Genomic DNA, 27931 nt, shown 5'->3' with positions numbered 1-27931 from the left:
CGACCTGGTGGAACGCTCTGTCTCATGAGACCAGGGCCCTGCGGGATCTGATTTCTTTCCACAGGGCCTGTAAGACAGAGTTGTTCCGCCTGGCCTTTGGCTTGGAGTCAATTTGATTCCCCCCCCCTCTTTCTTTTTTCCTTTCTCCTCCTGTGAAGAGCCTGCATCTTAATGTTTTAATGTTGTATTTTAATTTTGTTTTTTAACTTGTATTTTAATCAGCTTGTTTTTATTGTTGGTTCTTAGCCGCCCTGAGCCCGGTCTTGGCTGCGGAGGGTGGGGTATAAATAAAATTTATTATTTATTATTATTATTATTACCGAAGACACAAAACTGAAAATAAGGCAAGCTGCTAGGTTTTTTAAAAATATAACTGTCTCCCCTTCATCCCTCTGCCCCATGGGAAGTGCACCAAGGGACTGGAGAAGGTTAGGGGGAAACTCGTAGGCAAGCTGTTTCTCTTCTCTTCTCTCTCCTACACTGTCCCCCACGATGGGGAAGCTCCAGGGGCCATCATAAGGCCATCATAAGGCTCAAATACTGGCTTGTAGCTGTGGATTCTTACCAAAAGAGAACCATCTCTCTTGCAAAAAATTATGAAGGATGCCAGCATAATGGATGGGATCAGTTTGAGAGCAACCAGTAGAGTAACACTTGCAATTCAACAGACCGCTGCGGGGAACAGACACTGCCCCCCTGGTTTTCACCTCCCTAAGCACCTACCCAGTCTGCCCAGTTTGCATGAATGTTACCCAGCAAGATGAACACTCTCCTTCACTTCCTCTAATTTTAGGGATGGTTGATGACTTGGAGAGAACATAGAGAAAAGCTTTTAAAACATTTTCTTCATTTTTTGTTTTGTTTTGTTAACATTTATACAGTCAAAGTGCACCGAGTCTTGTGATGTGTGAAGACCAAAAGGCCAGAAATTGTTTTTACTGTCCTATAATATTAATAAAGCATCCAGAATATGCTTTTCTCTAAAGCCATGCAGATTCTGGCTAATGCAGTGAAGGTTATTATTACTGCATCTGAATCATCTACTTAACAAAACTATATTGACATTTGAAGGAGGAGAGCTCAAGTTTGTTTATCTTGGCAAAACCATCACTAACAATTTTTTTGCTTAGTGTGAATAATGTGTTTATTGAAGCAATGGACAGTTTTCGGTTTTATGGGGTGCTAAAGAGCATTCATTTCCTTCTTTTAAAACACTTTGTTTTTGTAAATGATATGCTAAGTGCCTCCCTGTCACTTAGCAACCTTCCCTGATTTTCAGAAAGTCTTCTTTGAGGATTATAAATGGATGTTAATCAGCTGGGGGGTTGGGGGGTTGCTATGGCTGGAGAGGACTTTGTGTGCTTTGAGGAAGAGAGACATTTCACCTGCTTACGTTAAAGGGAACAGAAGCAGTGAATGGGAGGAGGTTGGCATTCCCCTGCCTGATCACAGCAGCCATTGCAAAGGGAGAGGGCAGCCCCACAGGGGCCGAAAGACCCCCAACTCCTCCTCTCATTGAAACTGTTCTGCTCCAGCTGGCCTTTGAAAGAATTCTGTCACTATGAATCAGTGCCTGGGTTTTCTTTTCCCCTCTGCTCTCGCAGTCCCTTTTCCTTTCGTGGAAGTCCAAGCAGGGACTGCCCAGCACTGGCATATGTACCCTGTCGCGGAGACTCTTTCTGGCTGAAGAGTGGGATAGAAATAATTCAAAAAGTAGTAATGAAGGGGCTTGTGTGGTACTGGCCTGCACTCCACCAACTAGGTTATGCTATCCAATGCGGCCAGGGAGTGGCCTCACTGATTAGCTTCCAGAAAAATGCCAGCTAGCATTATGGCTTCCGTTTCAAACCAGAGCTCAACGCCAGTGCAGTCCATGGCTCTGTTCCTGAACTGCTCAGTGCTTGGAGTTCCCCAGCTAGGCTGGAGCCCTGGCTTCCCTCAGCACTCTAGTCAGCCAACCTGCAAGCGCCAATCCTGGTGCACCCAGCTGTGCCTTTTACCAACTGCAACTGGTTTGACAGCTATGGCCATTCCTGGACTGGAAAACCTGGCCACAGTAGTTCACTGGTTACTTCAAGCTTGGATTACTGCAATGCACTCTGTGGGGCTTCCCTTGTGCTTGGTTCGGAAGTTGCAGTTGGTGCAGAATGCTACAGCATGATTGCAGCCCTGTTTAGCGAAGCTTTTCATGTTTAATAGGTTAATGTTTAATGTTTAATAGGAAGCTGCCCAGAGTGGCTGGGGAAAGCCAGCCAGATGGGCAGGGTATAAATAAATTATTATTATTATTATTATTATTATTATTATTATTATTATTATTATTATTATTAATATTATTATTAAGCATAGAACAACTGTGCTCAGAAATCTCCACTGGTTTCTGATTTGCTACTGGGCCAAGTTCAGGTCGTTACTATTAGTATAAAGCCTTTAACAACTTGGGACCAGTTTACCTGCAAGATCTCCTTACTTCATATGCACCCATTCACTGCTTTGATCAGTAGAACTGGCTCTGTTCCTGGTGTCAATTTGTAAGAACTCCCTTCCTGCTTATGTCAGGCAGGTGTTTCACTGTACTACCAAAAACATTTTTGTTTAGACAAGCCTACCCAGAAGCTTAGAAGGTTCATGTGAGTGTTAGTCAGTAATTTTAACTTTTTGAACATTTTAAATTATTGTTGTTAATTTTTCTTATTGACAATTTTATTGTTTTATCGTTTTTTGTAAACTGCTTTGTGCTTGTGGTTGTTTTTAGTCATCAAGCGGCGTATAAATGGAGACCACTCCCCATGCTTGCTCTTCAACTTTCGCATGTGGAAACAGCCTAAGCTTCCACTCCCTTCTGATCCAACGATCTGCCTTGGATCCTGATCGCTGCCTGGCTTGGATTGTGCAGCCCAAATGTGAGCTTCTGAATCTTCTCTCCTGCTAGAACATGAACCTGCTTTTGGCTCTGTTAGCATGAGGCTGACTCTGGCTATTCAGCCTAAGTCTCCAACCAGACTGCCCGAAGAGTGAGCCCTTGGAAGGCTGGAATCCAATGAATTCACAACTGTAGATGCTCAAAAACAGCCTTCCACAAGCTGGTGCCCTCCAGATTAGGCTGCATCTCCCATCAGATCTACTCAGCATGGTGTGGACTGATGAGAATTCCCATCCAAGACAACTGAAGAAGTTAGAGAAAGCTGCTCAACAAACTCACGGAGTATTTGCAACACAATACAAACCTCTGCTCTACTGGCTTAATATTTATTCATCACACTTATACCCCACTTTTCCCTCAAGATGGCGCACACACTTCCCTCCTCTCAATTTTATCCTCATAACAACCCTGTGAGGTAGATCAGGCTGAGAGACAGTGACTAGCTCAAGGTCATCCGGTGAGCTTCATGGCTGAGCAGGGATTTGAACCCTGGTCTCCCAGGTTCTATTCTGACACTCTAACCACTATGCCACAACTGGCTCTTTAGGATAGTTAGCAACACACATGATGTGCCTGCTTGTCACCAACATCATCATTCTTCATCAGTGTGAAGAGCCTGCAGCCTCTGACTCTCGTGTCCCAGTCCCTGTTGGATACAAAGGTCATGGAACTAGCTGACTGGAAAGAGTCTGTGGACACATTAAAAAAGGCTGTAGGGCTCCAACCACACACAGGATTTCCCAAGGCAGAATAAAGCAGTATTATGACTTCCCTTATGTTAGTTTCCTAGAGATGAAGAGACAGAGCGGTTTTCTGATATGTGTAACAGATTGGAACCACAACTGAAAGCTAATGAAATATGCCATGGCTATTACAAATGGAGAATTAATCATAAGTGGCTGTTAAACAGTAACAAGAGCATTTTTGGGTACATGACTGAATAATTTTATGATATATGAACCAGAAGTATGATAAATTATCTGCACTGATCAATTATCTATGTATCTGTGCCTTTAAAAGAAGTTTTATTAGATATGAAGGTTAGAATCTAGGACACTTGATGTCCATGAGCAGTGAAACAGAAAGCAACAGCAGGAAGCTTTTGATTAAAGGTACAGGAGACCTGCAAAACCTCAGCTGTGCTTTGCCTACCCACTCTGGATAGATTGGAGTGTAATTGGGGTTTATTGCAACCCATTTTCAGTGCCACAAATCAAGTTGAAAAAACATGGAAGCAAACTCTGGCAATTTTTCCATGTTGCTATCTGGAGTCTCTGAAAAAACGAGGTAAGGATCAGAATTCCAGAGGAAGAAACGAGGGTCTGTCAGTTAATGGAAATAGCCATACTGAATAATTTTTGACAATAATTTTATCAATACCCCAACCATCTGGCTTAATTAATGCAGAATTTTGTCTCTAAAAAAAGTATTTGGAATGTAGTTTCATGGTGATCTATAGTAAAGAAGTAATGTCTTCACCTCTGTTTTGGGGGAAAACACACACCTATGAATAGTCATCCTGGAGTAACACATTTTTTACATACCTGTGGAAACAGCAGAGAGCAAACAATTCCAAAAGTGGCTTCAAAATTGTCTTTAAGCCACAAGCCGACCGCATGGATGCAGCCACGTACGTGGATGGTGGTCACCAGCTCTAGGCGCTACAAATAGAACAAATCACATTAAAGGCAATATTTTGAGTCTGAGAGAGCTGCGGTTGAGCTCTGTTCCTGTTTGTGGGCTTCCCCTGGGGCACCTGGTTGGTCACCATGAGAAGAGGAGGCTGGACCAGAAGGGACTTGGGCCTGATCCAGCAGGGCTCTTCTTGCATTTTATTTTATTATAATTTTTAAACAATCCAACAACATTTCAAATTTAGCAATCCATCATTCTACCTACGACTTCCCCTCCCTCCCTCCCTCCCACCCAGGTTCCTTCAAAATTTCAATTTATGCTGCATATTATAGTTACTCTATACCTTCACCTTATCTCACAATAACAACAAAAAGTTCGCCCCCACTGCTCTTCTTACTCAAATCCTATTTGCGTTCTAACTTTTTTACACTGCATTTTTAAGTATTCTGCAAACGTTTTCCACGGCTCTTCTTACACTCTTATTCCAGAAGCCAGCCAGATGCCGCAATGGGAAGCTCACAAGTAAGACACGAGTTCCAGCTTATGATCCCTGGCACCTGGTACTCAGGACCTCCCACTGGAGGTAGCCCACAGGTGTTGGTAGCCTTGTTCCCCATGAATTTGTCTAGCTTGCATTTAATGCCAACCAAGATAGCTGCCCATCTTGTGGAACCAAATTCCACACCTGAACTATGTGCTGTGTGAGGAAGCCTTGCCTGTCACCTTTCCTTAAGCTCTCACTATTCGGCTTCATTGGGTGAGGACCTCAGTTGGTTCTACCATTACACAAGGGAGGAACAAAATGCCTCTTTATCTGCTTTGCTCCATGCATATGTTTATAGCCTCCATGATGTCCTCTTCCCTTACTAAGTATCCCTTACTCCCCCCTTGTCTGCCCCACAAAGCACAACCTCCTCCCTCCACAAATGTCTGCTACCTAATGCCTGGCTCAGCCCTCAGGTACCTTAAAAATGTTTGTTACCTCTTTATTTAGTGTCTTGTATCCACACAGTGTGTTAATGACTTCTCCTGGGGCCTATTAAGAGAGGAGGAAGAAGATACAAGCTCAATAACAGTGCAGGTGGATGGTGGGAATTTGTTGTTTTTAAAAGTCACAAGAAAGGTAAAAGAGGGTAGGATTCTCTCTCTTCCTCTTAAGACTTTTCACCAGACCACAAAAACTGTTGACAAACCACGCCACAAAGGAGTTTAATAGAGGCCACCCTCTGACCTTCTGAACACTTGCATTTGGAGAGTCAGAACTTTGCACTGAAAGCATCTCAGACTCTGCAGCAGCTTTTAAGATGTCTGGAAGTCTCCTTTGCAGATATATTTGGGCATAACTGCCAAACATCTTGCAAAATTCCAAACAGTGATGAGGGTGATGCAAGGGGGGTGGGGATAGCCTGAAGGCACATCAAGAGTACATGTGGAAAGGTGTCTTTTTTCAGCCTTTGCCCCATTTGCTATTCACTTCCAGTATGCCACCTTCATTCACAGAATCATCAAACTCCATCTACTCCAAACTCCTCCTATTCATTCAAGGAGAAGGCTGTCCTATGGCCCCGTCTGCATTAGAAATTTGAGCTATTATAACAAAGAATCCTGGGAGCTGTAGTTTGTTAAGAGTGCTAGGAGCAGTTATTAGAGGTCTCCTAACAACTATTTGCATCCTTGATAAACAACAGCTCCCAGGATTCTTTGCGGGGAGCCCTTTAAATGTATAGTGTGGACCTAAGTAGCTGAGTAGGTGGTGAGTTGTGATTATCTCTTTTTTATTTAAACAATTTATATACCACTTAACTACAACAGTATCTAAGTGGGTTACAAAGATACTATACAAAAATATAAAGATCAGTTAAAAATACAAATTCCAACTTCAATTAAAATGCCTACTGGAATAAAAACAGTCTCCAGTAGGTGTCAGAACTTCTGTATGGAGGGTTCTGCTGAACCTCAGCTCGAAAGGAGAGCCATAAAATTGGGCCCACAGTGCTAAACACGCAGCTACTAGTGGATATGAGCCACACATCTGATCATCTAATTCCTTATATCCCAGCCCAAAGAAATGCAAATTGCATCTTTTGATCATTTTCTTTCTCCTCCATGCCTTCAAGGCAGACTTAATTTTCATTTTCAGACATTGTCATTCTGACAGAAAAGGTTTTCCATAAATAATGATGTGTGACGTCTTTGCATAATCCTGTATTCCTTTTGACTCTTGCGGAACACAAGGCCCAGGAGCTGAACACGCAAGTCACGGGCCTCCAGAAAGCAAAGGAATCCCTTTCCATTGATTTCCTTTGTCAGCCAAACACATTTGTAGTAGAGCCAAACAGAGCAGTAATATCAGTCCTCCTCATAGTAAAACTGAGGAGTTCTGAAGAACAAAGAAGTCTAGAAGTGATTTTCCCCCCCTTTTCCTTTTTACTAACCACCGTAGAACATGATTGAAATGCTCTTGGGCCCAATGCATAAACGTGAAGTGACTGCGAATTCCTATCTGGGTTACATTTCAGGCAATTGTCCCTTGTCAATGGCATTTAAGCTAGAGGCAAAGAAGGGAGGTTTGGATCCCAAGGCCAAAATGAAAGCAATTCCATTAAGGTTGTATCCTAGCAAGGGAAAGTTCAGGCATTGGTTCAGGGTAATTGTTACCCTGGCACTTCCAGTAACTGAAATGCTTTATTTACCACAGGCCACGGGTGATATTCAATATGAAAGGTAGCATTTGGTTGACTAAGAAGGTGGGAGACAGCAACACAACAGAGGTTTATAAAATTATGAAATGTGTGGAGAGATAAATAAATTATTTCCTCATGCTACAATCTGCCACAGATGAGAAGTGAGTGATGGGGGCAGCCAGAGGGGCATAAGGAGGAGCTGAGCAAGCATTTAGGGCAGCAGTTCTCAACCTGTGAGTCCCCAGATGTTGTTGGACTACAACTCCCATCATCCCTGAGCTCTGGCCTTGCTAGCTAGGGATGATGGGAGTTGTAGTTCAACATCTGGGGACCCCACAGGTTGAAAAAGGCTGATTTTGGGTTTAAGAGCTGTGTAAGGAGTATGGTGTCCCACACAGCTGGCTGTGCTGTCATGACGTTGCCCTTGTGGCAAGATGGTGAGGGAGGCACTCAAAACCAATGACTCGTCTGGTGAGAAGCTTGGAGAAGGAGACTGAAACCCTATAAACCACAGTGGCTTCTCTTCTGCAACCCCCGAGTCTACGTCATTGCCATATGAGATACCCTGTGAGAAAACAACTCTGGGTTCTTCACCCTCCAGAGTTAATGCAGACCAGCTCAGACTCCCTCACTTATGATCAAATTGAGGATGACTTGATTTTTGAGGCAAAGGACAAAATTCTCCACCCCCATTCAATGTACAAAAGCTGAGCAGACAGGCAACTGAACCTTGGTGACAGGCACAAGGCAGGGCCTCCAAAACAGGCCATATGCAGCTCTCCTCTCCAACATCTTCCTGTTCTCCACACACCCTGCCAGCATCTGGCAACTGAGGTGTCCCCCCGACTAGTGGTAGGTCCTGAAAACTGATGCCTTGATATATACTGACCAGCACCATGTGTGGTGTAGTGGGTAGTGTGTCGGGCCAGGACCTGGGGGCCCAGGGGTCAAATTCCTACTTGGCCAGTCTAACATGAGATACCCTGTGAGAAAACAACTTTGGCAGGGGGTTGGACTCGATGGCCCTTGTGGTCTCTTCCAACTCTATGATTCTATGATTCTAACATACCTTGCAGGGATGTTGTGAGGATAAAATGGAGTGGGAGGAGAACCATACACTCCACTGTATTTTCCTTGGAGGAAAGGTGGGATATAAATGCAAACAATAATAATATAGCCCCTTAAGACCTGAGGGTAGGTTGGTGTGACTGCTTAAAACACTGTGGTTGAGCAAGCGACTGGAAGGTGGCACAGGCCACCACATCCAGATGCTTATAGCCACTATAGGGATGGCCCTCCATGCTCCCTGCTGCATTTTCCACATAGGATCTCAGGCACATAGTGCAAAACTAATCAAGCAGTTTGATTATATCTTTTTCTCTGTGTAAAATAATTAATGTGGTCTCCTCCCTAGGTCTCATATGTCAACATGGTGACTTGCTGTCTCCTTCGGCCTCCACACTGCACTCTCAAATATCTTGCAGTGCATGCAATGAATTGTTCAGAAAGTGCTCTAAGGAGCTGGTTTCTTGTCTGACATGACCAGCACATATACTTCTCCAACAATACACCCGCCCCAGGCTTTTCTGGTTTCATGCCAGATGACAGACCTTCCAACTCCATTATTTTAAGTATAGTCAAGATGGAGTGACAATCAAGCTTGCTTTTCAATTCTATGGAAACCAGATGTCGCACCTCAACCCAGCTCAGAATAGCATGAATGGACCAAATGGTCTTTCTGTCAGACTTTTAACCAGTGCTATTTTTCTAGAAAAAGAGGTGCTGGAACTCACCATGAACACCGTTCTCATTCTCTCAGAATGGCAATAGTGTCCATCTGAAAGGTGTCAGAACTGAGTTCTGGCGAGGTCCAGCTGAAAAAAAGCTCTGATTTGAACAATAGAGTCCCTGGGCTTTTAGCACTGCCAGGTAGCAATAGGAAGACCAGCAAGCCTGTACTGTTCCCTCATGGTGCATATCATGAGATATCGTTCCTTGGACACCAGATGCATAGGAAACTAAGATTAGTTCCATTCGAACAGCAGAAATGATGCTTCTTTGTTCTTTGGATTCCAAATGAGCATGTCTTTTTTCTTAATGAATCTCATTGCTCCAGAAAATTCAATAGTTCCAAACCTTTAGGCGAGCCAGAGTTATAGCCTCTGAAAACCAAAACCAAATCAAACTGCTTGTATATGCATCACATAAGGAGTTGTATACCAAATTTGCATGTCATGTTTTCTTTTGCAGAAGCCAACCACCATCAGTCATGTCTATGCATGAACGCAGACTGGGCTTAATGGTTGTTGGATCAGTAATCTTCTAAATTGCATCTTCTAATGATGCTTTGCTCACCTGGTGAAACACTTGGACTGGAACAAAGGTAGGCAACTAACTCACAAGCCACAATTTATTTGATCTCTGTGTGGGCATTCATTGCCAGCAATCACTGCAAAGTTCTGGAACAGATCTTGGACAACATGTACTTCCTTGCCATCGATTTTCACTGCTTTCTCTGATCCCGGAGTCACAGCTCTATTCTTCTTTAAAAAGACACAAATATAGGCTAATTTCCCAGTCATGTCCCTCAGTATTCATGAATCAGTATCCTGGCTATATTCACACCCATGCCAACCAGTACTTACTCTCACTCAAGTTACAATGTTGTTCTGGTTTTAGCATTTCAAGGATGGTCTGTGTAGCCGATACATCTTCGTCCATGCACAAACATGAGGTCTCAACCTGCAGTCCCCTTCATCTACAAGGGGGCTTGCCAGCAGCCACACCGCACCCAAAGCAGGGCTGGCCCAAGATCAGAGTCCAAGAAAGTGGAGCACACAACAAAGAGTCAGGTGAGAGGCAAAGTCAGGGCAGTTCCATGGTCATTTTTTACACAGGCAAGCAGGCAGAAGCATTTTTTACACAGGCAAAGCAGGCAGAAGCAGAGAGCCGGCAAATATACATTGTTCCAGAAGTTCTTCAAGCTCAGCACTGGGTTTTTTAAAGCTGGCGCTGCTGGACTGAGTCATGACAGTAGGGGAGGCCACTAAGATTTTGCACTGTCAATGACTAGATCAACCATAGAACCTTCTTCATACCACATCCTTATGCTAAGGCCCAGCTGTTCATCTCATGTTCCTCATGAAAGCCTGTGCTGGACTTCCAAGATTCTCCCCAAAGTGATAATTTCTTCTGTCGACAAAGGGCCCTCCTGAAACATTGAGTAGAGTTCAGGTTTCCTTTTTGGAGGTCAGTCATATTCCGGAGATGAACACATAACTGCTTTGGTGAACAGAGTTTCATTTGCTACGGCTGTGTGTAAATATAGTTAAACCTTTAGGTGTGTTTTTCTGCCCTGGAATGCAGAATTTGCAAAATTCAGCACTGTAAAGGACATCTTTCTCTTTCTCTTAGCCTCTTTCCTATCCAGGGATCCACTGGTCACCAATGGAGGTGGAGGCCAGACCGAAGTTGGGGAGACTCTTCACTGAGCAGCTGCAATTGCATATATCACCACATGGGGCAACAGTTAGCAATTCCTGATACCTGCTTCTTAATGGTACCACTTGTAAAGCAGTAAACTGGTGCAGTGGTACCTCTAGTTACAAACTTAATTCGTTCTGGAGGTCCATTCTTGTATATGATACACTTCAGTTAATAACTGAATGATTTGCACACCCATTTTAAAATGGAACAACAAAAAGCAAATTAACCAGAAATGTACTTTTAGATTTTATTCCCCATCCCCCCAAACATAGTTGTAGTCATATTCCAAAACTAGCACCTTGGTATAATAATAATAATAATAATAATAATAATAATAATAATAATAATAATAATAACAACAACAACAATAATATAAATAAATAAATATTTATACCCTGCCCATCTGGCTGGGTTTCCCCAGCCACTCTGGGTCACTTCCAACAAAAGATTAAAAATAAATTAAAACACCAGTCATCAGTATTAAAAAATAAAACCAAAATATTTTTTTTAAAAATATATATAAATAAACCGAAGTTAGAATTTCTCATTTGATATTACCCAAGTATCTATATTTTTAAAAAAACGAGGCATAACATGCAGGCATAACAAATTAACCCCCAAAAGCCTCATTTGACCCAATAAACTTGGTGTTCAGGAGGTCACAGTGTTGAACAGCTCATTTTTCTGAACATTTTTGTACAAGACACATTTGCACTGTCATTTTGTCTTTTCTGCCCTGGACTATTGTGTTAAGCGATAGTTCTGCTGTAGGGGTCTGATCTAGAGACAACACACTTCCCAGCCAGCTGTTATTGCAAGCCCATCAATTTGTTGGAGATCTCAGAAGACAAACGCAAAAATGTTTGAATGCACTGCTGGTCTCAGGTGTTCTGTTTCCTCCAAAAAGATATTGCCTCTTATCCCCATTGTTAGAATGATGCCTTTAGGTGTGAGAGTCACATTAAACAATGAAGTCCTTTACCAATAATTCTCCCTTCCTAAGTGCTTAGAGAAGAACACTCCAGAAAATAAGACTGAGCAGAACTAACACAGTTACAAATTCCCTCAGTGGTATTCTGCTGCCATTCAGAATATCAATGGGCACAGCTGAAAAACTCAGATTTGCCTTCCATGAACAGTTCCAATGCCTTTAAATATATAATGTATCAATGAGTTTTAGATGTTTTAATCTATGTGTTTAATTAATTAATACAAATACTAATAATGTGCAATGCAAAAATTTCTTAAAGGGCTGGCAGCAAGGTGACAGGCAGAATATTTTTATTCACTGATTTTCCAAGTGTGTGATTCCAGAAAGCTAGCTTTGGAGAAAGGCATATTTCATTTCAGGGGTTGGTGGTTGGTAGAAAGAATATTGGACTGTCAAACTGCTTTTATTGGATACCTAAGACTTGTGGACAAATTACCGTATTTTTCGCTCTATAACACGCACCCGACCATAACACGCACATAGTTTTTAGAGGAGGAAAATCCGTAGGCATGCCACCCGTAGGCATTCCCTCCATAACACGCACAGACATTTCCCCTTACTTTCTAGGAGGAAAAAAGTGAGTGTTATGGTGTAAAAAATACGGTATTCATTTAAAAAACCCCAATTAGTTGAGGTTCTCCAGATTATATATTTCCCATGTGACCAATGGCTTTGAACGTAATCCATCCCAGATCTCGTGAATACATTTCTGTTCCTAGGAAGTGACTATTGAATGTGCTTGAAATATATACTTCCTCACCAGACTAAAGACAGATATCATAATTGTCTCCTGATTCTTTTGGGTGATTATTTATTCATGCATACCTCTGATGTTGTATGCACATTGATCTGCATGCAAAGGAGTTAGAAGGACTTGAGTTCTAGCACCTCCATTAAGAAATACTCAAGGATGGTTTGGAGCGGAGGGGGTGGGGAGCCTTCCACCATGCAAGCAACATTTACTTGCATGCCAAACACAGGCTGAACATCATTTCAGGGAGAGAGAACTGGGGCAGGCAGTCAGTTGATGGAGGAGCGCACTCTGTGCCAACACAGAATGCTTAAACTCTCTCTCCCCCTCCCTCTGCAAAAAGGAATCTGGGTACCTTATGGCTGCAAAGTAGATGGTGGCTCACAGACAGATACACACACACACACACACACACACACACACACACACACCCAAGAGAAATCCCAGCTGTTTTGTGATTACTTCTGAGGCAAGAGAATGGGATGGAGCAGCTTGATCACATTTCCAAAAACCGGTGAACTGTTCTTTTCTCGTTCTGAGACATTTTGAATGACTTTGGAATAGTGTGGTGCCCTTTAAGATGTTTTATGCGTATTAATCAATTATATTTTAAAGATGTTCATATATGTTTGCTGAAATTTCAGAAGCTGGTATTGCTTTGTATTTTTGGTTTTGGATATGTATTTTTTAGATTGTATCTTTATGCAGTTCACTGCTCTTAGCTCCTATTGGAGGAAGGGCAGTATAGAAATGGATTCGATTAACCAATCCATCAAATAAAGCTGGTAGTACTGGAGATGGATGGGCCACTCTTTTGGTCCAATTGAATTTATCATGTGTTTATTCTCATTTTGTCCCATTTCCACATTAATCTGCAAATTAAAAAAATGTACAAAAATTAATCAGTATTTATTGAAGCTGTACTGAATAAAGTATTTTATCACAAAATATGTATTTAAATATGCATTGTATGCATTTCTGAATGAATTTTACCCTAAATATAAATTTTAAATGCATTTTGGTACCTTCTTGACCGGAGGACTTGTATTGTAAATTTTGGAGAAGAATGGAGTACAAATGATAATAATGTTCCAGTCCATAAGGCAGGTCTGAATTAGATCAGTTTGCTTAAAAATGCTGGACGAAACACAAGTTTGTTCCACCTCTAGTCAACACAGGAAAGATCCAGCAAGACTTTCAGGATGAGGCAGCACCCTTGCATCAATGAGCCCAGCAACTCTCCTGTTAACTCTGCCAAACTCATGCCTCTCTGGAACCTCACCTGGACCCACTTTGAATCCAGCACACAGCAACAGCACTGCCACTGCAATAGCTCCAGCATCAAATGAGGGATTTATTTTCATCTCAACATTTAAATAAAATGATCCCACTTGTAACTCTAAGGGTGTGTCCACACCATACATTTAAAGCACGTCCCTTTGTGTGGCAGCAACCCCAAACAGGGGACAAGTGTCAGGTTCTCAGCCGCAGTCAGAGGTAACTGGCCACACTCAGGCATTCGGCTTGAGATCCTTGTTGACCTCCCCGTCTGCGTCTCCCGGCAGGATACAGGCAAGGTCACCAATCGGCGATCCCACTCAGCGTGAGAGGGACACACCTCTCCCCCTCCTCCCTGCTTCCCTCAGGGAGGGGTAAAGAGACAGACAGAAATCTATTTACATGTCTTTATTCCTGTCATTCCAGCAGTACAGAGAAACGTGTCTGCACTCTCCAGACTCCAACAGTAGTGTGAGAAACTCCACTCCTGTACTTCCAGTACAGGTCAGATGACACTCTGAGCTAACATCCGGTGCTCAGTACAATGAATAGACTGCCCCTTTGTTCCACTAGTACAGTCCCAGACATCAACATCCTGTTTTGCATTCCAGACACCTGCAGCTGGCTTTCGCATTGCTGCTTTTTCCTGACAGTTTGGTTTCTGGGTTGTACACTTTCATAATTCATAGAGCACCAACCTTATCATTTTTAACACTCCACTAAAATGACTCTCTTTCTCTGCTGGATAACCCTCAAGCAGAAGTTGCTAACACACACACACACACACACACACACACACACACACACACACCATCTTTCAGGTCACATCATTTCTTTTCCCAGCTCTCAGCCTAATTCAAAGCAACCACCTCTTGCTTAGGAAACAATAAAGCAGTTCTTCCAGGAAGCCAGTGGGACTTTCTATTCAGTTTTCAAGAACGATGCACTTAGCATCAGCACCGATTTGCGGCAAGGCTGGCAAGTGCCATTTCTGCACCAGAGAAAGTTTCCTGGCCCTGTGTGTCCCTGTGTGGCTTTATTGCGAATGGAGGATTTTCACGTAGGCTCTCCCAGGAACTGGCTTCCAGCTTAACTCCCCATTTTCCTGATGAAGTCTGTGGCATTTTGCGCCAGAAGAAATGTGGTAGCTATTAAGGTGCCACAAGATTACCTGCTACTTTTGCTGCAGCAGACTAACATGTCTACTTGCTGTGTTCTGGTCCTCTGCCAGAACCTCATGAGAAAGCAGCAAGGCTGGAGGCAAGGGGAGGCTGCTCAAAGCCTGCTGGTCCACGGAGAGTCCTGGGTGAGCCACTTGCTCTGATGAAGGTCAGGAGCAGACTGAGGCCTCTTATGCCACTATCCTCAGGCTTCCTCCTCCAGGCTTCAATCCCTTGAGGGAACTTCATAGCTCTAAGGGCCAACCCTCTGGCCCTTCCACAGCCTCCTTCCTGGGCACTTCCAGAGCTCCTGGACTGGTGATGTAATAGGCAGCAGGACTCACTTGGTTCTTCCAGCTCAGGAGGTGTCTGTGAGGGTCCCTATAGGCTCTGGTCATCTGGGAGCTCTTGCCCAGCCATCTCAGGTGCAATGGCCTCTCCATCTCCCTCAGTGAGCTCCGAGTCCCAGCCCCTGCTCCCACCATCTGGTGCGCCTGCAGCCTCTGACTTTCATGTCCTGATCTCTGCTGGATAGAAGGGTCATGGCAGTTCCCCACTGGAAAGACTCTGCGGACACATTCCAAAATGCTGTAGGCCTCCAACCACACATACATCATTTCCTAACATGTTTGCTGTGCCCCATATTTTTCTCTCCAAGTTGAAGTTATATGTAAAGAGAATTCCCCAAGTTATAGAATGGGGCAGCCCTGTGGAGCTCTCTCGATGAATCATAGTCAGAATCAGCCACTGTAAACAATCTAGCAGGAGCAAGGCACTTCTAGAACTGGAGAACTGAAGCAAATCATGCTGGCATTATTCTCCTCACTTGTTTTGTGAGAAACTAGCCTGCTGGCTGTCCTTCAGGGTTTCATTCCACTGAACAAAGTCACATTAATAACTGATGTTTCCAGAAGCAGTCAACTGGTCAATAAGAAAAAGGAATGGTGAAGAGTGAAATATCCAGCATCTCTAGACTTCAGAGAAGACACTTCCCTTTTGCTCTTCCTTGGTGGAGAAGGGATCCAATTCAGGTGTCCAGGATTTTAGTGCACTGTGACTATGGATTAGTGGGACATCCCAGGAACAAGAAAAGTAGCAGCAAAGACTGGCGTTTATGAACTCTATAGATGAAATAAAAAAATTCCTTCCAGTAGCACCTTAAAGACCAACTAAGTTAGTTCTTGGTATGAGCTTTCGTGTGCATGCACACTTCTTCAGATACACTGAAACAGAAGTTGCCAGATCCTTCTATATAGTGAGAAGGTGGTGGTGGGGTATTACTCAGAAGGGTGGTGGGAATGGGAGATTTCAGAAATAGACTGGAAAGAGAAGCTGCTGAATTGCAACTCATTACCAAACTTAAAACCATGGAGAGACCTAGTCTGAACAGAGACATTGGATTCTTATCTCATCATACATGACTAAGCCATTTTTCACCTTCTCACCCCTTGCCTTTTCCTGTAAGACCTATTGCAGTCGTTAAGAGTCGTCAACAGGCTCATCTCAGCTGTCTGCCAATCTCCCATTCCCACCACCCTTCTGAGTAATACCCCTCCCCACCTTCTCACTATATAGAAGGATCTGGCAACTTCTGTTTCAGTGTATCTGAAGAAGTGTGCATGCACACGAAAGCTCATACCAAGAACTAACTTAGTTGGTCTTTAAGGTGCTACTGGAAGGAACTTTTTTATTTTGACTATGGCAGACCAACACGGCTACCTATCTGTGTCTATAGATGAAGTCATGTTTCAGCTAAAAATGTGACCTCCCCTTTCTTAGTTTGGAAGCTTCCTGAAATTTGTTCTGCCTGTGCCATTGCGGATATAGGTAATAATTACCACACCCATATTTCAGGGAACAGGGCTGGTGTTTGTTTTATTTCTTTATTAGATTTATATAGCACCTTTACCTTCCAAGATGCTCACTGTGGAGCATGTAGCCCTCCTCCCCCCCATTTCACCCTCACAACTGTTCTGTGAGTCAGGTTAGGCTAAGAGATCACACTGACTGGCCCAAGGTCACCCAGCGAGTGCCATGGCTAAGTGGGGATTCAAACCCTGGTCTCTCAGATCATGGTCCAACACCCTAACCATTATGCAACACTGTGTCTCTGGGTTTGAGAGGGTGTGGGCAATGCCAGCCTCCCTAAAGTAGCCCAGTGCTGTTACACCAGATGGATGGGAGCTTAGAGTAGAATGGGGGGGGGGCAAAGACTGTGAAGCTGAGTTGTCCTCCATATTCTGCCCCCTTCCAATATTGGGATAGACTAAATCACTGCACAAAACACAGAGAACACCAGAGGCAGTTAGTAAAGATGGTATTGAATCCTGCATTGCAGGGGCTTGGACTAAAACTCTCGGCGTCCCTCCCAACTCTAGTTCTATGATTCTGTTTTTCTTTTTTAAAATGGTTATATTTATCTGGAAGCACTGGAAAGAAAACCATCCAGGCCAGGTGAAGAATGCAGCTTCAGAAATCAATTTCCAGCCCAATTCACAAGCCATTTAAACTAATGTGATTCAGTTTAAGTGCTATTTTTTGAATCAAATAAAAATAAGCACTCGTTTCGCTTGCCATCTTGCAAGTTTCCAAGAATGAGGAGGCAGAAGCGCTGCCCCTGGTGATAATGACAAGTTAAATATGACCCTGGTGGGATGCAATGCTTGTCGTAATGAAAAAGCTAGTTCAATTCTTTCTGGCCCATCTAGTGGATCTCAGTGTGGAAATTAGTTCAGTCACCTTTGCAGTAAAGGCCAAGGCAGGATGAAGGGTAAAAGCTAAGTCCTCTCCTGCTCTGACAAGCCACTGGCTTTGAAAAGTCACCAGCAAAAACAGCTGGTCATGTTCTGAGAACGGTCACACAAATTATCTTTTGGATGTAAATTAATCCCATGGGATGTGAATTAATTGCTTCTATTTCAAGGGAGATAGCATCCTATGCAGAATTTAGTTCACAGTGTCACTGGAGCATGTCATTTTGATTGCTCTATTTCTTTTATGGATGCCATGAAGCTTGGCCGTCAGTCCTGAGCTGAATCGGGAGCCGCTCTTAAATCTATAAGAAAACTGCAAGTCTGGCTCAGCTGCTCCTTCCTGAAACACAGAGTGGAGTAAAAATGCAACACAGGAACGCTTGGTGTTGCAGAAGGGGCAGCTGAGCCACACTTTTGCAATTTCCCATCTAGCACAATATTGTAGTATTGTCAACATTGGCTGGCAATAGCTTCGCAGGATTTCAGACCCAAAAATCTTTTCCCAGCCCTACCTTGAGATGCCAGGGATTGAATCCAAGACCTTCTGCATGCAAAGCGTTTGCTCTATTTTATTCATTTTTTATATTTATTATTGCATATACACCCCACCTTTTTCTTCAAGGATCTCAAGGTGACATCATCATCAGTTATTATTATCTGTACCCCATCCATCTCATTGGGCTGCCCTAGCCACTCTGGGCAGCTTTCAGCATATATAAAAACATAGTAAAACATTAAATCTTAAAAAGATTCCCTATACTGGGCTGCCTTCAGATGCCTCCTAAAAGTGATATAATTACTTTTCTCCTTGACATTTGAAGGGACGTCATTCCACAAGGTGGGGGCCACTACTGAGGAGGTCCTCTGTCTGGTTCCCTGTAGCTTCACATCTCGCTGTGTGGGAACCACCAAAAAGCCCTCAGTGCTGGTTCTCAGGCTGGAGACATGGTTTGCCCCCTCTTCTGTTAATCCCCCAAACAACCCTATGAGGTAGACTGAGGCTAGGCTGAGAGGCAGCAACAGGCCTAAGGTCACCCAGTGAGCTTCCTGGCTGAGTGGGGGATATGAACCCTGGTCTCCCAGGTCTGCGTGTGACACTCTAACCATCACAGCAGGCAGGCTCTCGAAAGGGAGCTTCCAAGTTCTTCTGAGGCACATCTAAAAAAATCCACTCCCCACCATCGTGAATGGAGAAAGCTGCCTGTGGTCTCCCTTAGTATTGCATGCACTGACTGGCAGCAGCTCTCCAGGGTATCAGGCAGGGAATCTCTTCCAGGCATATCTGAGGCTGCCAGGGACTGAACTTGAGGCCTTCTGCATGCAAAGCAGATGGCCTGTCACTGAGCTACAGTCGCAAGAGTGTCATACACAGCCCACAAGGGTGGTCCAGTCCTGCAAATGTGATGAAGCTCAGTTTGGAAGCAGGATCCCACCCCCAAACCGAGAAGGAAGAGGCTCCCTCTGTCTTCCACTCTGTTACACCTCTCCCACCACTAGACTGCCTAATGTTTGCAAATCACGTGGATCCTTGGACAAAAGGTCTTACTGAACTGTACACAGCCATTGTGTAGCAGGGATCACGTGCACCCAGAGAACTGCGCATGGAGGGGACTGACAATGGGATTTAAAACCCCAGGAATACCTCCCCTTGTGTGCCTTTCATGCGCTAGCTTGGCACCCCGCAGCACTCTGAATCACAGAGGCTAAAACCCAAGGAAACTCAAAAGCAATGGCAGAGCTGTGCTGGCTCCCACAGAGAGGTGACAAACACAGCACTTTCTGAATCAGCCACATATTCAGAGCTCTTGCTACTGCTAACCTCCATGGGACTTGATCTTCATTAATGTTGTTAGCCGCTCTGAGCCTGGCTTTGGCTGGGGAGGGCGGGATATAAATAAATAAATTATTATTATTATTATTATTATTATTATTATTATTATTATTAAACCCATGGTGTTCTAGTCTGCACCAAAAATAACTTTATATTGGAGGCAGAGTGACCAAGCGATTTACCAATCACTTCAACTAGGCTGCACTGGGTCAGAGAATCACAGGCTTGGAGGATACCTTAAGGGTCATCTAGTCCAACCCCCTGCAATGCTCAAGAATCCCTGACAGATGGCCATCCAACCTCTGGTTAAAATCTTCCAATGAAGGGGAGTCCACCACCTTCCCAGGTAATCCATTCCACCGTCTAACAGCTCTTGCCCTCAAAAAGTTCTTCCTAATGCTTAGGTGGAATCTCCTTTCTTGTCATTTAAATCCATTGGTTCACTTCAAGCTTGCTCCATCTTCCATGTGGCAGCCTTCCAGTATTTGAAGATGGCTCTCAGTCTTCTCTTCTCTGGGTTAAACATACCCAACTCTCTCCAGCACTCCATGTAAGGCTTGGTTCTCAGACCCTTTTATCATCTTTGTTGTCCACCTCTGAACACATTCCAGCTTGTCATTGGACGCAATGAAGTTTATGTATTTTGGAGCACGGGGGTGGGGTGGGGGGAAATATCTGCAGCCACATAGAAGTGCCAAAGATAACTAAGCAGGATTCCGAATACGTACAAAGAATTAAGGAATAGAAAAAACCCACCAATAGAACATTATAGGGAGGGAATTCCTTCCAGTAGCACCTTAAAGACCAACTAAGTTAGTTCTTGGTATGAGCTTTCGTGTGCAAGCACACTTCTTCAGATACACTGAAACAGAAGTTGCCAGATCCTTCTATATAGTGAGAAGGTGGGGAGGGGTATTACTCAGAAGGGTGGTGGGAATGGGTGATTGGCAGGTAGCTGAGATGAGCCTGTTGACGACTCTTAACGACTGCAATAGGTCTTGCAGGAAAAGGCAAGGGGTGAGAAGGTGAAAAATGGCTTAGTCATGTATAATGAGATAAGAATCCAATGTCTCTGTTCAGACCAGGTCTCTCCATGGTTTTAAGTTTGGTAATGAGTTGGGGAAGGAATTTTTTTATTTTGACTATGGCAGACCAACACGGCTACCTATCTGTAACTGGAATTATAGGGAGTGAAGTACAATGGTCCTGTGCTTTGAAAATCAACTTAAATCTATTTATGATGGGACTATAAAAAGTCATTGACAAGTTTCCCCCGTGTAGTTCTGGGCTACTTCATCACCATTCTCCTGATCATTGCAACTCCACGAGATGAGATCTTGTATGGAGCCCCAGACCAAGAGAGGTTGACAGTTATTTTGTGTTTCTTCCATCTGCGAATTCTTGCACCAACTGTTGTCACCTTCTCACCAAGCTGCTTGGCAATAGTCTTGTAGCCCAGTCCAGCCTTGTGCAGGTCTACAATCTTGTCCCTGACATCCTTGGACAGTTCTTTGGTCTTGGTCATGGTGGCTACTTTGGAATCTGCTGGATTGATTGCTTCTGTCGATAGGTGTCTTTTGTACAGGTACTGTAATGAGCTGGGATTACAGGTAAAATGTCTCCCTTACAGCAGGTGCTTCTAATCTCAGCTCCTTACATACAGTGAAGATACCGGGTAGCCTGACATCTGGCTGGTTGATAGGGGATTAAATACTTATTTCACTCATTCTAATGCACATCAATCTCTGACTTTTGTCTTCTGGGTTTCTGGGGGTTTTCCTGTTGTTATTCTGTCTCTCACAGCTACAATAAACCTACCATTAAAATTACGGACTGGTCATTTCTTCGTCAGAGGGCAAACGGGCAAATTTAGCGGGGGATCAAATACTTCCCCCCGCTCACTGTACAATACTGAGTGGATTTCAGAAAGTCAGTGGGGAACGAGTACCACATGGTCCAGAGGGTGCAATCTTAACTGGTTAATTTTGAAGGCATTTCTTGAAGCAAAAACAAACCACTGAACTCTCTGTGACTGGAAGTTTTGTTTTGTTTTGTTTTTTAAGACTCAACCAATTCATGAAAGGTAATGATATCTGCCGATATCTGGCAGGATGGTCTGAACTCCAATAACCCCTTTGGTAGAAACTCTGCAGCAACCCTCCCCTCCTCCAAGTATATCTTGCCTTGCCCTCAGGTGCCTAAGATCAGTCATTATATTAAAAACACAGTCTTATAAACAGCAGATAAAAGCAGCCAAGAATCAATAGTCATTCAAGGGGAAAGACTAAAACTATTAAAACAATGAAATGTCATTAAAAGCTTATGTGGATCGCATCAAGTTCATATATATCAGCTTAATGTGCTTTGTCCCTGCTTTGTCCCCCAAAGCTATCAGACGAAGGATTTGGAATTGTTTTCAGGAGGGTTTGGTGGCATGGTGTGACACAGAAGAAGGAAGCAATATTGAATACTGGATATAAAGGGACAAAGTGGCAGGAATCAGGCGGCTGCAGAGGAAGGAAAATGCCTCAGACAATGTGAGCTAGGCTGAGAATGTGGGGATCTTGGAGTTACTGGTTTCAGTATCCAGAGCTGGACAATATAGGAGCAGCAGGACCCATCCCTTGTAAAAACCTATTTAATTCTGGAAGATCAATGTCACAGTTCATGGGGACAAATAAGTTATAAATACAGGTTAAGAGGGAAGAGAGGGGGAAGAAAATGCACCTGAACTACAAAAATCTATCTAGATGCTAGTCTTTTGGGGGCAACTCACATTCACCAAACATGCTAAAACTTGACAAAGTTGCAGCACGTGATAATCACAGTCACTATGCCTGTTTAACTTCTCTCTCTCATGTATATATATTCTATATACTGTATATGCATTCTATATGCATAGAAATAAGGCTATTGTCATGCTGCAGTTCACATGGCTGCCAACAGGTGGCCACACCAACTGCAGCATGACAAATGGCAAGCAGACAAGCAAGAAAGCAGCATGGGGGGGGGGCCAGGAGGCTCAGGCGAGCTGTTTAATGGAGGGGGGGTGCCCTTTGCACAGTGGTTTAGCAAGCTGCTATGTTAAGCCTATCTTCCCTCCATTAAATGCAGGTGCAGCAAGGTTTAATGAAGAGGGTGGAGGCACCACATAAGGGCTAAGCAATTATGTGAAATGCCTCCTCTCTCCTTTAACAGAATTGGGGTGAGCTGTGAGGACAGGAGCAGGGAATAGGCAAGAAGGTGGCTGGGGTGTAAAGGGAAAAGGGTTCGGCCAGTTGTGTGGGAAGGGCAAACGGCAAAGCTGTAGGCAGAGTTGGAAAGTGAAGCAAGACACTGTAGTGTATCTGTAGTACGGTGGTACCTCGGGTTACATACGCTTCAGGTTACAGACTCCGCTAACCCAGAAATAGTACCTTGGGTTAAGAACTTTGCTTCAGGACGAGAAAAGAAATTGTGCAGCAGCGGCAGCAGGAGGCCCCATTAGCTAAAGTGGTGATTCAGGTTAAGTACAGTTTCAGCTTAAGAACGGACCTCCAGAACAAATTAAGTTCTTAACCTGAGGTACCACTGTACAATAATATGCAGGCAACTTCCCATCTGTGTGTGATCAACATGTGTGCGCCGTTTTTGGCACTGCCAGGGGGCGGGGCGGAACAGGCTGGCACACATGGTGCCTTGGAATGCAACCTCTGCACAAATGGGGAGTTGCCTGTATTTATTAACCAACTGCCTCTCTCATCACCCCTATCAGATTGGCGATGCTTCAGGGGCTCTGTGGTTAGATGTGTGTTGCTGGGGCTGTAACAGAACCTAGGGCTTCTGCCTGAAGTCAAGCAATGCAAGAAAGCCACTGAGCCACACCACCACCACCAGGAGTCTTCAGCAGGAGTGTGGGGTGCTTGCCAGTGACCCACAAAAAACTGTACCACTGCAGGAAGCCCATGACGTTGGAGAGAGGTCCACCTAACAACTTCCTTTTTCTTTTAGAAACTCACAGATTGCACTTCTTTCATCTCACAGATTGCACTTCTTTCATCTCACCTTCTTGATACAGCATGTGTAGGGCACCCCACAGGAGAGAGGGCCGCTGCTGTTGCAGGAATGGTATGGATTCACATGCCAGTCTCTGAACTCATCGCCTCCGCAGCAGGAAAACTGGGGGGGGGGGGAGAGAAAGGAGATAATTGATAAGAACACGTGAAGAGCTCTGGGTGGATCAGACCAAAAGCCCACCCTGCCCTTACAGTGGCCAACCAGGTGTCCACCTTCAGAAGCTCACAAGCAGGGTATGAACACAATGCTCTCCTGACTCACAGAATTTTAGAACTGTGGAGCTGGAAGGGACACCAAGGGTCATCTAGTCCAACCCCCTGCAATGCAGGAACAAAAGCTAAAGAATCCCTGACAGGTCGCTATCCAACCTTTGTTTATAAACCTCCAATGAAGGAGAGCCCACCACCTCCTGAGGCAGCCTGCTCCACTGTCAAACAGCTCATGCTGTTAGAAAGTTATTTCTAATGTTTAATTCCTTCTTGCAATTTGAATCCATTGGTTTGGGTCCTACCCTCCAGAGCAGCAGAAAACTAGCTGGCTCTCTCCCCCAAGTAACAGCCTTTTAGATATTTGAAGAAGGCTATCACATTACCTCTCAGCCTCCTCTTTTTCAGGCTAAACATCTTCAAATCCCTAAACCTTGTAAGGCCTGGTTTGTTTGCGTGCTTCTTTTACATCTCAGGAACAGGAGGGCCCAACAAGAAGCTTGGAGCCAGTGCTATTCCCTTGTATTCTACACCCATGTTCAGAGGCAGCTGGGGATTATGAGGAGAGCTTTGCTGCCCTCACCCCCTGCTTGGAGGCTTCCCACCTGCATCTGGTGAGCAACTGTGGGAATCAGGATGCTGCACTAGGTAAGCCTTTGCATCCTCAAGCATCCCATCTCAGCTAACCTTTGCCACTGCTTATTTTATCATCATGGAGACCACAGTGGAATGAAGGAGGCTTTCTTTCTCTTTAGCAAATAGCTGCAAAAATGTGCAGAACTGAATTTAAAATGGGGGGGAATGAGAAACTGAGAGAACTAAAACTACAAAATCCCTCTATCCTTGGTCTCCAGTGAGCTCTTCTCCAAAAGAAGTCTTCTCACCTGCCAAAAGAAGTGGGGAACACGTAACAGTATAATATATTTCAAGTACCATGGGCATGAATGGTGTTCCCAAGAAGAAATCCACAGCACTTATTTGACTTGCCACTTTATCTGCGCATCAATGAGCGTGGATTAGATCAATTATATTCTGTACTGACTGTTTTCCCCTCCCTCCAGTCTTCATATGGCCTATCCCTTGATCTGGGACCCAGTTAAAGCCATTATCTCCTTGCCATGTTCAAAAAATTTGCAATGAGGTATAAGGGACCCAGAACTAGGGTTGCCACCCTTGTTCTGGCAAAATATAGGACAGGGCAGGACGGGAGTTGGGGGCAATTTTTTAAAAAAATCTGATGCTGAAATTACTTCAAAGCAATCTATTACAATCTATTGCTGCCTAACAGGATGGCCTCTCTGGAATTTGTCACATGCACACACCAATTTGTAAATCTCTTTGTGCTTCGCCACCCAGAGCTTAAATGCACAATCTTTCACACACATACAGTGGTACCTCTGGTTACGAATGCTTCAGGTTACGAATGCTTCAGGTTACGAGCTCCACTAACCCAGAAGTAGCTGCTCCTGGTTGCGAACTTTGCCCCAGGATGCAAATGGAAATCACATAGCGGGAGGCCCCATTAGCGAAAGTGCACCTCATGTTAAGAATGGTTTCAGCTTAAGAACAGACCCCCAGAACGAATTAAGTTCGTAACCAGAGGTACCACTGTACATTTGGAGAGGATCCCTAACTTGGCCTAGAAAGTGTGTGTGTGTGTGTGTGTGGAGAAGAAATACAGGACAAATTGAATCAATACAGGATGTAGTGTTTTACATTGAAACATGGACGATTGATCCTCTATTATACAGGACAGGTGGCAAGCCTAAATGGGTGATCATCATCTGAGGCCGTTCTCCGTGTTCCTGCTCCACAAGAGGTTCAGAGGGTTGGCAACACAGGAACAGGCCTTTTCTGTGGGGCTTTAGGCTGATTAAACAATCTATGGCCTTTTAAATGTGTTTGTGGGAGAGAGCTTATTGGTTTGTTTTTGGTATTTTGCTATGTATTTTGTGTTCTCATTTTGTATTTGTATTTTGTAAACTGCCTTGTGATCTTTGGAAGAATGGTGGTATATGAATAATGAATAATAACCCTAACTTGGTCCCCTCCAGACGGCTTGGGCTACAACCTCCTTCAGTCTCAAGATCATATAGCTGTGCTGCTTGGGGCTGATGGGAGTCGTAGTCCAAAGTAATCTGGAGGGCACCAGGTTGGGGAAGCTTGCCTTGTGCCCTAATTTCCTCTTGCCACTCATCATTATGTCTTCACATCTGCAAAAAGAGGGAAATGTTTGCCTTCTCTCCTTTCCCCTCTCACCCCATGAAAATCCACACAAGCTAATAGCATGCAAAATCATTCATACTATATTGGTTCTCCGATTCACAGGGCTGAAATTCAATCTGCTTCATTTGCTTTGAGAATACATTATTTCTGCAGGCAATCAAGAAATTTCAATGCTGGATGCAGACTTATTGCCTTCCACCTGTCTCTGTTCTCATTGGCCAGCGCTTGGGTACATCCATCCTCCTTGTAACTCACCTGCTGGGCTGCATTTAAACACCAGCAGTTTTATGGAGCTCATGTGTTCTGGCTGCAGCATTTAGTTGGGAAATTAGACTGAACCAGAGGCCTCTAGGGAGTATATGGGAGATCAGCCACAGCGGTCACAGCAAATGAACAAAATGAGCATCCCCTTTCTCCAGGAATGGTTTGTGTGGCAGGCATATCCAGTTACCTGTTTCAATTCTCAAAGACAAACAGCTCACAACAGGCAGCAGACATCGGTGGAGACCAGCCAGTCTCCAAGGCATGTTTCCATGAGTGTATGAAGAAGTGAACCTATGGGACTGGAACTGCCAGCCTCAACCCACAACTCTGTTTGCAGGTGGTGAATTGGGGCAGCTGCCTCAGCTCCATTTGGGGAGGAAAGGTTCAACAGCTCTTGGGAAAGGACTGGCAGCTGTGGGCAGGTCTTCTCTATCCTCTTAAAAAGCTGCTACCTTCAGTGGTGCAACAGCATGAACAGTGCTATGGCCACAGCCTGCCTGCATGCCGGCCTGCCTTCCTTCATTCCTGAGCAGCTAAAGCTTTGCTGCCACCGCCCCACCCTATCTCTGTGGCCAGTAAGCCCTGTCCTGTCTCCACTGACATTGTTCCAAGGATGGAACTACAACCCCTGAAACAGCTACCCCTAACAGGAAAAATAGGGTGGCAAATTGGGAAATGGCTTTCTCAGTCCACTCCATCCTTGGGCTTACTTATTTTTTGCTCTATAAGACTCCCTTCTTCCCTCCTAAAAAGTAAGGGGAAATGTGTGTGCGTCTTATGGAGCAAATTCAAACTGCGCAGCTATCCCAGAAGCCAGAACAGCAAGAGGGATTGCTGCTTTCACTGCGCAGCAATCCCTCTTGGTGTTCTGGCTTCTGAGATTCAGAATATTTTTTTTCTTGCTTCCCTCCTCCAAAAACTAGGTGTGTCTTGTGGTCTGGTGCGTCTTATAGAGCAAAAAATACGGTAATTCAAGGTGCCAGTACTAACCATTTCAAGCCATTGACAGCCTGGGTCCCACTTAGAGGCTGACTTTCCCTTTGTTCTGATGCTCTTCTAACTTTGTGCAAGGTGGAAATTGTCCCAGAGAGAAGCTGGACCTTCATGCCAATCGCCCCAAGGCAGTGAACTGCTTCCTGGAGGAGCACATAATTCTACTCTTTCTCATTGGGCTTCCACAGGTGTGTGTGTGCAAAGCACATCTCTTCTGCTTGGTTTTTGGTTTGACAGGATGGTTTGCTTAGGTTTTTGTCGGCAGCGGTGCTGCTGCTGTTTTTTTGCTCCTTTTCACTAGTCTGTTGAATTTATTTTTAAAATTTTATTTATTTATTATGGTACCCCACCATCAGTGCTGAAAAAGTGGTTGATAAATGTTTTAAATAAATAAAATGGCTGCAGGCTGGTCATCAGGGGTCTGTTATATTGTCCTCTCCCTCAGACTGCACTGCCAAGGAGACATCCCCACAGCGCTCTGAAAGGGAGAATTATACAGCACAAACCAGAAAAGTGTCACAAGATGGATTTGGGGGTGGAATGAGGAGGGATGCGTTTGACACCCCAATCCGTGCCTCTCAATAAGACAAGACATTTCAAATTCAGCCTGCTATGGACATGCACTGTGGAGTCTGCCTGATATGCAGATAAGAAGTCAGTCATCAAGGGAGACATCTCCCAAAATTGTAGCCAT

At 44.2% G+C, this 27931-nt stretch overlaps 1 protein-coding gene across 1 annotated transcript in view; it reads right to left on the bottom strand.

Annotated features, from left to right (window-relative positions):
• LOC310711919 (tetraspanin-15-like) overlaps window positions 1–27931 on the bottom strand; it is a 92129-nt gene that overhangs the window by 10036 nt on the left and 54162 nt on the right. Inside the window, exons 5-7 of the mRNA XM_083514409.1 lie at window positions 23537–23650; window positions 5541–5594; window positions 4468–4584 (exon numbers count right to left, since the gene is read on the bottom strand). Coding sequence (XP_083370535.1) covers window positions 4468–4584; window positions 5541–5594; window positions 23537–23650 — 285 coding nt within the window. The remainder of the gene's footprint in view (window positions 1–4467; window positions 4585–5540; window positions 5595–23536; window positions 23651–27931) is intronic.

This window comes from Podarcis liolepis (genome assembly GCF_965112155.1).
Source record: "Podarcis liolepis genome assembly, chromosome: 7".
Taxonomy (NCBI): domain Eukaryota; kingdom Metazoa; phylum Chordata; class Lepidosauria; order Squamata; family Lacertidae; genus Podarcis; species Podarcis liolepis.
This window is presented reverse-complemented; position numbering and strand designations above follow the sequence as displayed.